Below are 16,935 nucleotides of genomic sequence, written 5' to 3' on the forward strand. Positions count from 1 at the left end.
CGCCATCACACAACGACAATCACAACGTAGATGGACGGCGGAAAAGTGACAAACACCAGTGTGATCAGTGATAGTGCAAACTACGAAACGCGCAGGCCTGTAGAAATGAGTGAATGAGTGCCGGTGGGAATAAGCAGAGGCCGATGATTCACCACTACATGTTCCCACCTGCTCCGCGCTGCTGGGTGGTGAGAGTTGAATGAACGAAACAAAGTGGAAAGAGAAGAATGAGCAAATATGGCAAACATAAACAATTACGAAAACATCATCATCATCATCCGTGTAGTCGCAGCAGCAGTGCATTCTCGTTGTGTAGTTAGTGACCGAGGGGGCTATGACAGGAGCTAGGAGTTCCAGGCGAGGGGTACACAGTCGCTAGTCCGTATGCCGGTTTTGTTCAGCTTCGGTTTAGTTTCGAGTTTTATGCTCTAATACGATCCTGCAGCGATGGTGCAAGTCACAGTGTATGCAACGATTCAAATTGGAACGGGGAAGATACTACCGTCAGATGTCATCTCTTGAATCATAAATCATTGAGCAGCATAAAATAAGGAATTCGTGCCGAATTTTCAAATTTATGCTAGGAAGCAGAAGAATGTATTGGAAGCCTATTTAACAAAAATTTCGAAAACTCGATCGAAATTACTTTAAAAAGCAGTGAACCTCTCGCAATAATTCTATCTAAAGAACGGAAACGATGTGCAAATCTTACTCCAGTTTTGTTTCTTCTTTCAACAGCGCAGCGAGCACAAGTAAATTTGTTTCCCAGAATTTCGCTCTGCTTTTCACACGCTAACAAAACCAGCCAGGCAGATATTTGCACCGTTGGATCGATATTTTGGTCTCGGGTCTTCTTCGTTGTCGCACTACTTAATGTACAGTCAGAATATGGCAAATGAAAAAAAAACGTTATTCGCTTTAGTTCTCCTGATACCCTGCACTATTCCATCGAACTGTTCTCTCCTTTAAATTAATCGATTCCATTCCTACAGTTCCCGAAAACCGTGCACTTTCGAACTGACAGCTCTGAATGTTTGCAGTTGCTTTGTGGTGCTTTTTTCATTCTCCCAGTAATGCGCGCGCAATCCAACCGTCTCAGTATGTGTGAGAACTCATGGAACTCACTGCCACCCCCACGTTCTTGGTTACAGGCTCTCGTCCTCCAATGTTTATGTGTGTGTGTTTGTGTCCATAGTTATTTTGAAGCAATTTGTTTAAATGCCGCTCGATCCCCCACAGCTCCCGTCGTCGTCGTCGAAGCTGGATGGTAGAATTTCTTATGCTGCTTACTGCGTTACTGGCATCTTTCATCCAACTCTTCATCTTAAAATGGCCGAAATATCTCTGGTCGCTGCTTGCGCGAATATATTCCCGTTTCGTGCTCCACCCCAGGCCTTCGTTGCACCCAATTTCGCCCTTCGTCTGTCGTTCTATTGCAAAGGTTGAATCACGCAACTGGTTGCCCATCTCACTTCGCTTCCGTCCCATCGCATCCCCATTGCGCGCACAGCCTCCACACAAATCCCACCATCCCCAATCCAGTAAACCGACAGACGCCTAATTGCTATCCTTCGCTTTCTCTCCCTCATACATAATGTGGGGTTCTCTTTCTTTTTGCAGAAAATTGAATTCTTCCTAAACAAAGAAATCACCCATTTTATCACCGATAAGGAGTACCACCAGAACCAGCAAACTCAGGCTCATCTTGCGGACGGCCTGAACGGAGGCCCTTCGAGCTATCAGCAATCGCCGGGAACACCTACGACACCGTTAACACCGAAGACACCACTTTCCCATCCGTACTATCATCGGCAATATATAAACGAAGCATCCCCGTCGTCACCATGCGTCAGTACAACTCCTTCGGCTTCGGCCAGTGGTACAACGGTGGTAGCGGTCAGTGCTGCAAGGGTCAACACCGGCAGTGAGTATAAGGTGAGAGTTGATTGTAGGTTACTTTTCGGATGAGGTGGGAATCCTTCGAAGCTCACTCTCTCTCTCTCTGGAGTCCCGACTGTCAGTAGGATCGCAGCACTATCCCATCAATTCCATATTGAATTTGCAAAAGGGCAAATAAGATTTGTAAACAAACTTTTATTTTGATGGTTTCTCTTAATTTACTATAATTTCAAACAATTGAAATTACTTCTACGAAGGGTAAAAATTTACGTTAACGCATATTTTTCATGAAATTCCACTCTGCAGCAGACTAATGAGCGAAACAAGTTTGTTTACAAAAAAACACTTTCGCTCTTTTGACGAATTAATATTGAATTGTTTTGTATGCTAAAAATCGACTGCATAGTCTGTCTATATAGAAGGTTAAGTATCACAACGGAATGTAGTGTCAACGTTTTGCTCTTGCGAGTTTTTATTGCGGCTAAGTTGAGCAAGGAAGGATGGTCAGAAATTGATACAAAAAATCGCAAAATTGATCTATCTTTTTCCTGTTGCCCAGACGTCTAAAAATGAACGAATCGACTGTAGTTCTATTACCCTGCCTATTTTTTCGTGCTCCTGGGAGTACTACTCCTTTCTAAGGCGTTTAAAAATAATTGAATTATTTCGTTTTTCCTGAAGCTACCTACTTACTCGGGGATTCTTTCCTACTCATTTTTCATTCAAATTTAATAGTTTTTGGATTTCTCAGGCAATTCTACCCAAATATGACATTGATCTCGTGAAATATTCAACCAAAAAATGACATTAATCACAGATATGTGCGCAAAATTCGCAAATGGAAAATGGTTTCGGATTCTACTCGTCAGTAACTAACACCAACTTAATGCTAGTTGATAAGTCCAAACCAGCACCAAATTTACGCTGGTTAGACACTAAAATCCAAGAAATCACACGTCTTGCGTAAACGCTAAACAACTGGCTTATACCGAGTGATGTCTCGATAGTAAGCATAGAGGTTCTGTTTACCGACGAGGAATGTGAACCGAAACCGTCTTTTGGTACAAGAACCAAACGCCTTATACTATGCGAAATTCCCAAATGAAAATTTTTTGGACAAGAACAAAAGAACCTCTGTGCTTACTATCGACACTTGGCTCGGTTTAAGCCAGTTGTTTAGCGTTCACGCAGGATCCGGCACTTGAAGCACCAATTTAAATGGTCATAAATTCGGTTTGGAATAATATTTTTATTTACCACAAGGTACAAAATGTGAAAATAATCAAAAATTCGGAATTAATTGACTTTTGCTCGTTGAACATAAAATTGCATAACAAAAGAAAACGCTGTAGAAAATTGCCTTGTGGACCGATCCTTTTCAAACGTCCAGACCATAAAATATAACCCATTAGTAACCTTTGGTATACTTATTTCATTCAACTTCAATACAATAACCGTACACTCGAACCTTACGCACCACTCCACTCATTAGGCTCATCCTGTACAACATCTGGCTCCACCTTTTTCTATACGGAACCTTGAGATACATCCGTAGTGTCTGCTTCGTAATTGCCCTGTATTTTTCTATACGCCTTAGTTCCAGTGCGTTGGGAAGGTTCACATCCTTGAGTACGAAAGTGACCCCGTTGGCTTCCGGGACAACATTTGAATAGTGACACAAAGCTAGATCCAGCCAGAAGATCGTACCCAAGTAACCAATAAGCATTATAACGTAGCCTAATATCTGCTTTAGATCCACATATAAAGCTGTCCTAAAAAGCCGTGAAGCCCTAAATACTTATTAATTGCCGATATTATGCCAGAAAAGGCGAAATATAGTGCTATTACTGTGCGGAGATTGACAGCTCGTTTCTGCAGTACTAATGCTATTATATATCAAAAGCGCACAAATGTCAAATTTGAAAGCCTTATATTGGCACTACTAATGCTATTAAAAAGCTTCAGTTGGTTGTCATTGTCCGCCATGGTTTTAAAACCATTTCATATGTTTCCTTTCGGTATGATGAACAAAAAGGAAAAAATTTAAAATAAAATATTCTGTTTAAAACCGTAATTGACTGTTCTAATGCATTGTAATGAATATCCTTAATGGGTTTTCGTTCTCACATGATATGAATGTTTACGAAAATTACCTTTAGTAAGTCTCGAACTGAGGTACCTTGCCTCGTCCTTCACGGTAAGTGCGCTGCGTTTGCTTCCTGGACTATATTGCATATGTTCGATTGAAATGAAATATGCCGAATATAATCTTCAAGAAGAGTTGCATAACAAATAAACCCACAGCATTACAATAGCATTATATCAGCTTTTTATATGCTCTATAATGGCATTAAATGCATTTGTAAAGCTTACATGCTTTAAAGATCATTGAAGCATGTACGCGTTATATCAGCTTTATATACGCATATAGAGCAAGCTATAATGCTATATGTCGGCTGTGCAGTTATGCATTATTGATGCTAATAAAGGGCTTTATTGCGTTGTTAATGCTGTAATGAAGTTTCAATGCAACATTAATGCAAATGTATAGCCAATATAGTGCAATGGCTTAATGCTTATGGTTACTTGGGTAGAGCCCTCGTGTTGTTTTAACGGAAGAAGTAGACGCTTCTGTAGACACACCTTGAGATAGATCTCCCCGTTCAAAGTCTCGGTAGTCACGAACGCCACACTCCGTTTGCCACATGAGCAGATCGCTTGCCAAATCATGTATTTATTGGCAAACTTTGGAAGTTTTTGCTTCCTTCCTCCGGAACATCAAACTTGTGGTGGGCGGTGAAGAACAGTTGCCCCGGATGCTACCGGAAATCTGCATTGACGTAAGTCTCATCATCCTCATGCATCATGAGCCAATGAGACTTCGTCAGCATCCAGGTGTACAGTTTCCGGACCCGTGACTTTCCCACCGTATTTTGCCGTTCGTCACGATTTGGGGCCTTCTGCACTCCCGGTCCTTGGCTCTCTGATCGAAAGATTTGGACAGATTCAACTTTTGGCCACATCCCTGACCGAAGCATTGAGATTCCACTCAAACGCTTTCACGGCACGATCCTGATCACTAATAGAACATCCATCCATTTCTCTCACCGTTGGCTGCACGATTCCGAGCTGTTTTCCGATGAGAGAGTTGAGGGTTTTGCACGTGCTTCCGCAAAATCAATTCGCAACGATGGTTTTCGGGTAACTCCATTTTTTTCCAATACTCGATAAACTGACTGCGATAAAAGTACAGTGTAAACAATACACTCTTAACTACTTCTAACCAAATTTTCAAGAGAAAATATTCAATGGGTTATTTTCTACGGTGTTTTTGTTCATGATGCAATTAAGCGCCATAAATTCTGCAACAATCAAGCTTGAACAAACATAAATTCTGCAACAAACAAGCTTGAACTAACATAATAAGTTTAATAATCATGTTTAATTTTACTTTAATAACGCCTATGTAATTCTTTTATTAGTGGAGATATTTGTTTTTGTTTTGTAAACTTCCGTCGCGATTTCTGCCATGCCATTACCAAATCGATTTTCTGTACGCTTACTAGTTCCCCGCTTTATGATAATTATTCATAAAACCGTGATTTTATTCACAGATTTAGAAACATTATTCAGAGTCTGACTATTCAACTTGAACTGATTCATGATTCAATACATTTTGAGCATCATCTGGTTTTGTGGTTGTGAATTAGTTCACAAAATCAAAACATTTTCTCCTTAGCTGTTTCATGAACCTCGGAAAATTATTCATGAATCCTTTTAATCATCGTGAACTATTTCATGATTCCTAATAAAATCACGATTCAATATCCATGCTCCTGAAATAGTTCCCAAAATCATAAAATATTGTTCATGTATACGTGAACTGATTCATGATTTCTAGCTAATTAGTTACGACTCACCATTCGTGCTCGTGAAATAGTTCACAAAATCAAAATATTCGTGTATACGTGAATTTATTCATGGTTCCTAGCGAATTAGTTACAACTCAGCAGTCGTGCTCGTGAAATAGTTCACAAAGTCATGAAATTTTATTCATGGAAATGTGAACTGATTCATAATTTCTAGTATAATATTCACTACTGACCATTCGTGCTCGTGAAATAGTTTACAAAATCATCAAATATTATTGATGGATTGGTAAACTGCCCATAATAATAAGCCAGTCCCATGTTCTATAGAACTCCCTATCTACATGAAACTGACTTGCGATTATAGGCAGTAAACTGGTTCACAATTTCTATTCACGATCTATCCTAACTGATATTTCATGCATCTCTATACATTATAGAACCACAAATCGCGAATCATTTACAATTCTATGATCCAGTTCATATTGTCACTTACCTCCGAGTAAAAACCAATAGTAATTAAAAATAAACATCCGTCACATTAGTCGACGTGTCAAATTTGAAAACAAGATCAAGAATAAAATAGTAATATAATGTGCATATAATTTTCGAAAATCGTGACCAATACTAGAAAAGTTACTCTACTTGTGACTAAAGTATCACGAAAACACGGATAGAAATGCAGAAAAGCGTGACTAAGACTCTGAAATTGTGAACATAATTTACACTACATTGCCAAAAAAAAATGATACGAAACTCGCGAATGTTTATATTCACGGAAACGTGAATACAAGTTATGAAAATTGTGACTAAGGTCCGGTAGTCTGCCAACAAAATCTGATAGGGTGGATGTACCAATAGTCGCATAATTAAGGAAATTTTTTGCTAAAAAATCGATGAAGAGACCTATGGGCAATCTTATTACATTAAACGAAAGCTTTCAATCCCTACTTCACAGGAAAAATATGAATATGGTTTGTTAACCAATTTATGTATTCAAAACTGCTTGTACCACTATAGGGACACATGTACCAGTAGTGGCGCAGGCGCTAATTTCGGTTCCTATTGTTGCAAATCTCATTGATTTCTTATGGGACTTGCAACTATAGGTACATTAGATCGACTATAGGTGCAAGGGAGCTCAAAATTCAAAGCAAATATTTTTTTTTTCAATAGTTATTTGAGCAAATTCAATTTAACCCAATACTGCAACTATTGGTACAGTAATGTTTCGATTATATCACGGTCGGTCTGTATTTTAGCGTGATATATTTGAAGCGTGATATATTCAAAACAAAACAAAAAATTACATTCAAGCATTACTCATGTATTTCTATAAACAAAAAGTAATAAAAAGTTAAAAAAAGCCGTTTTAATCCACCTAGTGGTGCAATTGTGCCTTTCTCATTTATCCAAACTACGATTCCATGGCTGGTTATGTTTAATATAATGGTGGAACTGTCTATTAGATATTCAGCGCGATTTACACATACGTACAATGAATCGACAGCTACGAACTTGAGTTGCTATGTGCGACGCTGAAACACTTGAAACCAGCGGCGGATCCAGGAGGAGGATTCGGGAGTTTGGACCCCGCCAAAAATTTTCAACCTAAGAAATTTTAAATTAGTCCTCTCAACTCAAAATCATTTCAAACCAATTTTTTCACTGGTTTTTCAGATCCACTAGGAAAGTTTATTCTAGCGGAATTAGAAAATTTTATTCGCGTGGTGGAGTACTTGCTGGCGGTTTAGAGAAGGGTGGTAAGTGATGTGGGGGGTGCCCCTCACCGTATCCCCCTAACTACGACCCTGGTAAAATACAGAAAACCTGAACAAGTCAAAAAAAACTTGGCCCTCCGGGATTAGGTTGACGATGTTCAGAGTGATTGCATAACCTTTCTATAGGAGAAAGGCAAAAAGGTGAATTTGCTGTGTGTCCGCACTCTTAAACCCGTAACTCCGGAATCGGAACTCGGAATTTAATGAAATTCAATAGCAGCCTATGGTAACATTGTACCTTTCATTTGAGACTAAGTTCGATGAAATCGGTTCAGCCATCTTCGAGTAACCGATGTGCTTATTTTTGGTCACACACATACATACGCACACACACAGACATTTGCCGAATTCGACGAACTGAGTCGAATGGTTTATGGCAGACGGCCCCCCGGGCCAGGATTAGGTTAACGATGTTCAGAGTGATTGCATAACCTTTCTATAGGAGAAAGGCAATTAGTCAAAAGAATAAATCATAGTAGGGTAATGAGCCTATTTTTGCCATGCTTGTATAATCACACTACCCATTTGAAACCGTTGGTTAGAGCAGCGTCTGCCATCTTTGTCCAACGCATTAGGTGAAACGGTATGGCATCAGTGGATATTTTTCCCCACACAGCTTCACTTTCCGTATCCCGTACCGTTCCTTAAAATTGTTGAAACATCCAAAACTAAACTTGAAGGAATCTGGCACGTTAAGACTTTGCACAAATATCTTGACTATTAAAATCAGTGTATTCTAAGAGAGTACGATACAGTTCTCGTTATTTCAACATCCATAGAAATAGTCCCATCTCCAATTGTTGATGTTATCCTCTCAAAAGAAAAGCATTCACATCGATTCAAGAGAAAAAGCATATCTCGGCATACCTACCATATCTTGCGTATTTTGTTTTTCTCATTATTTTGTTAGATTTTCCTGCGGATAACTAACAATTTAAAAAAGAAGTCGATTTGTTTACCTGTTACACCAGACGATCCCTCCAGACGGTCCCTTAAGGACACGGCAAATAAGTTACGAAGAATTTAAAACTCAAATTGAAATCAGCCGAAAGATATTTCGGCAATCCTAGTCATTGCAACAACGTCTTGGTAAAACATGATTTCGACTCTTGACGAAATAGTCCGAAACCTAATAATAGGCTCATTACCCTACATGTAGATAAGCAAATCAATTGGAAAAAATCCTAAATGTGCCAGGACACAACATGTGGCTTAATAGGATCAAAACCTAAAATGCCTTGTCACACTCAATTCGGCTCGGTAATTTCCCAACAGCTGTGTAGTCAGCAAATTTAGAAACTGATATCTCAGTAAAGTGAAATTAGCTTCCTGGTTTTCGGTGAAATATTTTCCGAGTCTCAGCACTCAAACGTCACTTTTACTGACATCTCAGCAAAAAATAATGTTTGCTGAATCTCAGCTGTTGAGATTTCGGCAAAAGATGCAAAAAACGATTTTTGATCAAGTTTCCCATGTCCATGTCTGAAGCCATTTGGAAAATCAAGATAGCGCCTTCCGTTTCTGGGGAATTCTCTAAAACACTATCAATATGGGTATTTTTTGAACGGGATTGTTGAGTGGACGTCAGATATCGATGTTTAGAGCCATTTTGAAAACCAAGATGGCAACTTCCGGTTCAGTGGAATACTCTAAAACCCCATCAATATGGGTATTTTCGGAACGAGATTGAAGGGTGGACGTCAGCTATCGATGTGTAAGGCCATTGAGAAAAACAAGATGGCAACTTCCGGTTCAGTGGAATTTTGTAAAACCCCATCAATATGGGTATTTCTGGAACAGGATTGACGAGTAGATGAGAAATATCGATGTCTGAGGCCATTTCGAAAACCAAGATGGCCAGTTCGGTTTAGTATAATTTTCAATTAACAAAACAATGTGATAATTTTTGGAATAGCCTCGATGTATAAATACTGGATGTCAATTCCGAAAGTCATGTTATGATCTAAGATGGTGACTCCTAGTTTAGTAGACATCTCATTCATCTTATTAATACAACGAAGACCCGATTTTATTATTCCCCCAGATTTTATCAGTTTTTTTATTCGATTATGAGCCTCGCATGAAAATACGCTCGATTGGCTCTAGCTTACGAGCCAGCTCAAATTCAAGTAAATCCACTCATGAGCACATTTTGCTTTTCTTATAAATGCAAATGACGTCAGACCTCTGGCAACTGCATATTTGTCAATCAAGTTCCAAAACACTCCACGTTGTCTGAGTTATAGCGAGTATCGCTAAGCCTATAGTTGCCATTTTGTATTTCAAAATGGCCTCAGACATTGATCTCTATCATGCGCTCATTAGGCCCACTCTAAACATATGCATACTGATTGGGTTATAGAAAATCCCGTTAGACTGGAAGTCGCCATCTTGGTTTTCCAAATGGCCTCAGACATCCCGATTTGGCGTCTACTCGTCAAACCCGTTGCAAAAATGTTCATAGTTCATAGGGTTTTAGACAATTCCACTGAACCGGAAGTCGTTTTCTAAATGGCCTCAAACATCGATGCGGTTTAAGAGAATTCCACTGAACCGGAAGTCGCCATCTTGATTTTCAAAACACCTTCAGACATCGATATCTGGCGCCTACTCGCCAAGCCTGTTCCAAAAATACCCATATCGATTGGGTTTTGAGAATTTCACTGAACCGGTCTTAAACATCTTAAACATCGATATTTGGCATCTACTCGTCAAGTCCGTTCCAAAAATACCCATATTGATAAGGTTTTAGAGAATTCCACGAAGCCGGAAGTCGCCATCTTGATTTTGATCCCAAAATGGTCTCAGACATCCATATTTGGCGTCTACTCGTTAATACTGTACCGAAAACAAAATTGTTGAAATGCAGGCCAAAAGGGAACCTCAAGATCCGACTTTTCCACTTTTCCAAAGCTCTTCTAAGGAATTAGAATAAAAGCAGAAAACGCGCTACCGTGCAAAAAAAACATGTTCAAAAATCGTCTTTTGCCTTCCAAAGGACATTTTTGATAAAACTCCGAAATCACCCCTTTTCCCAAAAGTATTTTGCATTGAATGTAACGGGGTTTTTCGCACGGTTTTCTGAACTAACATGATTTTTACACGGATTTCGCAATTAACGCGTTTTTTCACGGATTTCGAAATAAATACGGTTTTTTGCAGTGTTTTTTTACGCGGTACGTATCCCCCGTGTAAAAAAAACTTTAGTGTAATTCAAAGCAGTACGCTGCACAGAGGAGTAACTGTGGTCGAATCCTGGCCAAAATTATTTGTTGTTGCTATTGCTTTTATTATGCCTTAATATGAACAAAAAATAGACAAAAACAAGTTTTTGGAATAATTTAGCTTCTTTCCACCTACCAGTGCAGAGGTCAATTTTCTATATCCTTTCGAATACTTGTAATTTCGAGGTGATCTTTGTGAATACATTCGTTTTTCCAGTTGCACAAACAGTTGATCAGTGGAAAAGGGGGCAGAAAAGGGACGCTTGAGCATATTTTCATAGAGATACCTTTTGAAAAACATAGTATTTGGCCCTCCAGCATTTCGGCGTACCTCAAATTACTAAAAAAATCAATATTTTCAAATCGCTTGGAATTTGTGGATCGGACAAGATCGGAAGAGTTCTTATGTTTTTCGGATAGCTGGAATCTGGTTTTGTAATACTGCTTCAGCAACTTTGCCGGATCTCTAATGTAACTTTTTTATCATACAAGTTTGGAATAAAATGTTTAAAAAACGTGTTTTTTAAAGTTAATGCAATGCACAGCAACACTAATACTTTCAGTTAGTTTTAGGCTGAAGTTATACAAATGGTTGTGTTCAACTACGTTTGCATTAATATTGTCTTACTTAATACAGTCATCATTACTAGAAAGCGATATTGCTGGATATATAATTAAAAAGATTAAAAAACCCCTTAAAATATCACTATTTTACATTCATGCAAAAAATATTTAACAATTTTTGATATACTCCTAATTTTGCAGAGTTATTCAGCAGGGTTTTAGGCATGTAAAAAAATATAACGAAATAGAAAATCAAAAAAAAAATTGGTTATTGGCCAGGAATTTGTTCTAGTTACTCCTCTGTGCGCTGGTGAGATCGTTTTATATTAATTTTCATTACCCCAAACATTTTTCTCATTGTAAATAGTCAGAATCATAAATATTATTTTTCATTCTGGAAGTATGAATATATTTCAAATAACCAATGGATAAGTGGATGTACTCGCGTAGGACTTATTGCATATGAAGGCGGCCTCAGAATGTACGGGTATGAATAGGGATTCCTGAAATGGGACGTTGAATGTATCGTAGACGGCCTAGAAAAACAATGAATTTTTGAAAACCCAGTCAGCCCACCCCCGAATCGATGCCAAGTCCCATCAGGAGTGTCTATTCAAAATTTGAGCCAAATCGGATAGGTCTAGCTACGGGACCGACCTACTTGACGTATGTATGGGATTGTTCAACCTGGAGAAAACGCACTAACTCCCTTTTTAACTGCTTGGTGACACTGTTTGCCTCAATTTATTACTACAAGTGGAAATAGAAAAGATAATTTTATTGCCTACAACTTTGCCGAGAACTGTAAATAAATCCAGCATTAGTAAGAAAAATTAATAAAAATTTCTGCGCCAAACCAAGTTTCGATTTAAATCATTCTCATTAGCTTAATCTGAACTTCTTTTCTTGCGGGACATCCCGCAGTAGAAGGGGTTTGCTCAGTTTGTCATTAAGTTAGTGTCGGATTCAAATTCATTCATAGTTCATAGAGAATTTCGCTTAACCGGAAGCCGCCATCTTGAATTTCAAAATAGCGTCAAAAATCAATTTCTGGTAACTTCTATCCATTCCAAAAATATCCATATTGATCCATCCATCTTTCCGGAAATCTTCTAATTCTTTTGCATTCGAAAGAACTTAGAATATTTTTGCTAAACCCGTGTTAATTGCGAAATCCACACAAAAAAACTTCTAAAATTATGATAAGTCTTTTGCTGTGGGTTTTTAAGGCGAATTTACCAACTACGCGGTTTTTTACGCAGATTTTCCAAAAAATTTCCGTTTTTTTACGCGGTGCGTATCCTAGAGGTACTAGAGTGACAGGAAAAAAAATTACCCCTGAGTCGATTCCTAGTCCCACCAGAAGTACTTGCTCAAAATTTGAAGCAAATCGGACAAGTCTTGCTACCGGACCAACGTGCTTGAAGTTTGTACGGGATTTTTCGACAATTTACATGGAGAAAACCCGCTAACTTCCTTTTTCGCCGCTAGGTGGCACTGTATGCATCGTATTATCACTGTAAGTGAAAATAAGAAAGATAATTTAATTGGCTACAACTTTGTCGAAGACTGCTAGTGAATCCGAATTTGTTAAAAGAAGTTATTAAACTTTCAACGAAGTGATGTCTGAGTCAGTTTTTCATGGCGCCTAGCAGTGCATGGTTGTGTATTAGTACTTGATTCACACGAACTAAACATTTTTGTGAGATAATGGTTAGGTTTAGGTCAACAGTATGTTCAGAAGATTTATAGTAAGTATAACGAGTCATGTTTTGATTAGAAAATTTTAGTTCCACATTTCACCGCATAGAGGGTGCCAACGCCAACTTTTCAACGGAAAGAGATAGAGATTAGGTGTGTTCCACTAAGTTGTAGAACAAGCATTCCTAAGTATTTCTTCCGAACATCTCGATATTCTACCTCACTTCTATGAAAAGTTAGTTTTGGCGCCCTCTATGTGGTCACAGGTGGAACTAAAATTTTCTAACCAAAACATAACTCGTATTATGTACTACAATTCTTCTGAACATACTATTCAGCTAAATCTAACCATTATCTCACAAAAATGTATAGTTGGTGGGAATCGAGTACCGATACACAACCATGCACTGCTAGGCCCCATGCAAAACTGACTCAAACATCATTTCGTTAAAAGTGTAATAACTTCTTTTAACAAAGCCGGTTTTACTAGTAGTCTTCGACAAAGTTGTAGGTAATTAAATGATCTTTCTTATTTTCACTTACAGTGACCAGTGCAGTAAAATTTCATTTCATTCAATCGAAACTGAATGAACGCAGTCAATCAGTCGTCTGCAGTAGCATTCACATTCATTTAACGCATCAGTTGTTGTTAATCTGAAGCTGGGTTCATGGCACTTCACTCACCGCTGCTTTCAAATGAGTCGCAATTCATATTCAACCTCCTTCGTTTGATCCTCTCAAATGAATAGATCAGCTTTCAATTTCCCCAGTGAGCACCAGTCAAATGAGATCCGGGTAAACCTAAGACAAAAAGAGACAACTGGCTTCGTATTTTTGGTTATCATGCCTTTCTTGTGCCAGATGACAGATGAGTGTATGCAGCTAGCGAGGTTGGCAGTGCAGCCAATTTCTTTGTCATATTTAGATATGTTGCTATAATACACATAATAATGACCGTTTTATTGACACACATTTCGCATTTATCTGGTACTAATCAATCCAACATTTTTATCACATACTACATGTTTCTAGCAAATTTGGACAGCATAACAGCCTATTCATCAGAATCAAATTTGCAACAAAAATATTATAGAGATGAACGTACTACCAAATAACATTATTCATTGCAATCAGTTTCAATAAGCTGTTATTAGTAGATTCATTATTTTCGTCTGAACTCTGCGAATTTAAGAAAATTTGAAAAAGAAATATGATAGCCGCAGTATGCTATCATAATTGTACGAAGTTGTCAAATTCATAGCTAAAATCAAATATGTAATTCAGCTATTTATTTGCACCTCTACCAATAGTTCCCTGTGTACAATTCCGATGACATGGTGAAGAGGTAAAACATTTCCACACTGGTTATATAGGAACACATTACGAGCACAGTCTATAGTCTACGAGAATCTTTTTTTTTTCAGAAAGAATTCGAAAAGGTTCTGCTCGATATGAATGCTATAAATAGGTCATATCGAAGGTGGTTTTATTGATTTGAGGTAACCAAAGGCGCCATATTGGATTGATTGATTGCAAAATGTCCTCAATCATCAGTTTCCGTCATCTAGTGACCATCATTGCAAAAGCGATATAGATATATATTGATCATGGTTTTTACTGTGGTGGTTACCCGAAACCGCCATCTTTGTTTTCAAAATGGCCTAAATTCATAAATTACGGTATTTTATGATTATTTTAAATGATACCCATATTGATAGTTGATTTCACAGTTTCTTGGTCACTATAGGCCGCAATCTTGGATTTCAAAATGGCCTAACCTCCTTTCAAATGGTATCCATGTTGCCCTCATCTCTGATTTAAAAATGACTTTAACCATCGAGCTTGAGCTTGACCTTGTACGACCACCCGTAGCTGCTACTCCGTTATCGATCTAGACTAGCTGAAGTTGCACAGGGAATCAGTAGTAGTGCTTGGGATTAGGGAAACATCTTTCAATGTGCAACTCCTGGTAATCCTAAAGTGTTTATTGAACAAAACCGGCGCCGGCCTGGCCCGAACGTAGATCGCAGAAGGAACGTTAGTCCGATACTTGCTTTTGCTAGGCAACGGCTTTACTTCCCTTCCGAAGGAAGATTTTACACCTCAGAAAAATCTCAGCGACCTCGGCTGGGATTGCACCCAGACTAACTGGGATGGGTGGCTGTCACGCTTACCACTCAACCAACTACGCCTTCATTTAAAATGACTAACCATCGATTTCCGTTATCTATCATCTTGGACCTTTAACGAGTTCGCCCGTTTACACCTAAGACAAGATAAAGCAACTAGTAATACGATTTCTGTATATTTCTGTATTTTGGTAATACGTCCATCTCTATTTCAAAGTTTGTGGCAAATTTGATTCTGATGAATAGGCTGTTATGCTGACCAAATTTGCTAGAAACATGTAGTATATGATAAAAATCTTGGATTGATTAGTTCCAGATATATTTTGGCGAAATGTGAGTTAATAAAACAGTCATTATTATGTGTATTATAGCAACATATCTAAATATGACAAAGAAATTGGCTGCACTGCCAACCTCGCTAGTTGCATACAGTCATCTGTCAACAATTATTCACCAGGGCACAAGAAAGGAAAGAAAACTCTCCAAGAAGAAGAGAAAGAAAGGTTCGGAACATTTGTCATTTTTGAGTGAATTTGTTTTATGTTTGTTAAGCAGAAAAGTCCACTACGTCATTTGTTTTATTCTTTTCTTTTTCATATCCTCCTGATTTATCAGCTTCATCGAAAAAAAATACAACCTTACTCATACAGAGAAAAAATGCTCGTACCTGTATCCGTCTTGAGTTGCCTCGTCTTATCATAGCCTTTACCCTATATTATTTATTATCTTGGTCGGAGTTATTTTTATGTCAGTGAGTGTTCCATCATATTCATTTGTGAGTGGTTCATTGGAATGGTTCACTTCCATTAGCTGAGACCGTGCTAATGTGAGGTTGGTGTTCAATAGAAACTAAACAGGCAAAAACGTCAAATGACTAGAACCTGTTATTCAATTGACAGTGAACTTTGAGTGACTCAAACGAAGACGGCAGCCGAACTCAACTGATATAGTGGTGGTATGTTTACAGTGAAAGGCTCGAAGTTTCACTTGAAACGATTATTTTCGTTTGAAATTGATATTTTACCGCACTGACAGTGACACTTTTGGATGGGGGTCGACTGTAATAACTATAAGGTTATGTGTTTCGGCTATGCAGTCTGCGGTTTACAAAAGAACATTATTTTATCTTTATCCGACGTTTCGATCCGTTTGGGACCTTTTTCAAGGATTCGATAATGTGTGTTCTGTGGTCCGATGTCTTGTTTTGCACCAAGCAATTGTCATTTGTCTATCCAAATTTCGCCGTTTCGATCGTGTCCACATCGTCTTTCAGATCGAAACGCTTATTCTTCTACCTCGGAATTCGGGCTGAACAGATTTCAACCAGCTGACAGAGTTCATATATTGTATATTGAGTGGGCCGATTGCGTTTTCAAAAATTCATCATTTTTCTGGGCACTCTAGTGTACACCACAAGTCGCAATTGTGGATTTCAAAACGACGTGAGATAAAAATCCTTTCTGTTCGAGTTATTGGGAATTCCGCTACACCAGAAGTCTTGGTTTTCAAATATAAACACCAGAAATCTTGGTTTGCCAAATAGCACCAGACACCAAAATGTGGCATCTACTTGTCAAGCCCATTCCTAAAACACCCATATTGTTAAAGCGCGAAATAAAAGGATTCAAGATTCGTGTTCACGGACATCCCACTTCATCCGGCATTCCGCAGCGAAGCCACCCTCTATCAGGCAATATTTTTCCTCTATTTTCATAGCTTCAATATCAAACTACAAGGATCCTGCCTTTCCTTTGCCGAGATGTGCAGA

General features: G+C 38.4%; 1 protein-coding gene across 1 annotated transcript in view; it reads left to right on the top strand.

Annotated features, from left to right (window-relative positions):
- The window catches only part of LOC131693812 (uncharacterized), a 64,986-nt gene that overhangs the window by 32,401 nt on the left and 15,650 nt on the right, over positions 1 to 16,935 (top strand). The window contains exon 3 of the mRNA XM_058981956.1: positions 1,621 to 1,935. Within this exon, the coding sequence (XP_058837939.1) occupies positions 1,621 to 1,935 (315 nt within the window). The remainder of the gene's footprint in view (positions 1 to 1,620; positions 1,936 to 16,935) is intronic.

This window comes from Topomyia yanbarensis, chromosome 3 (assembly GCF_030247195.1).
Source record: "Topomyia yanbarensis strain Yona2022 chromosome 3, ASM3024719v1, whole genome shotgun sequence".
NCBI classification, from domain to species: Eukaryota; Metazoa; Arthropoda; class Insecta; order Diptera; family Culicidae; genus Topomyia; species Topomyia yanbarensis.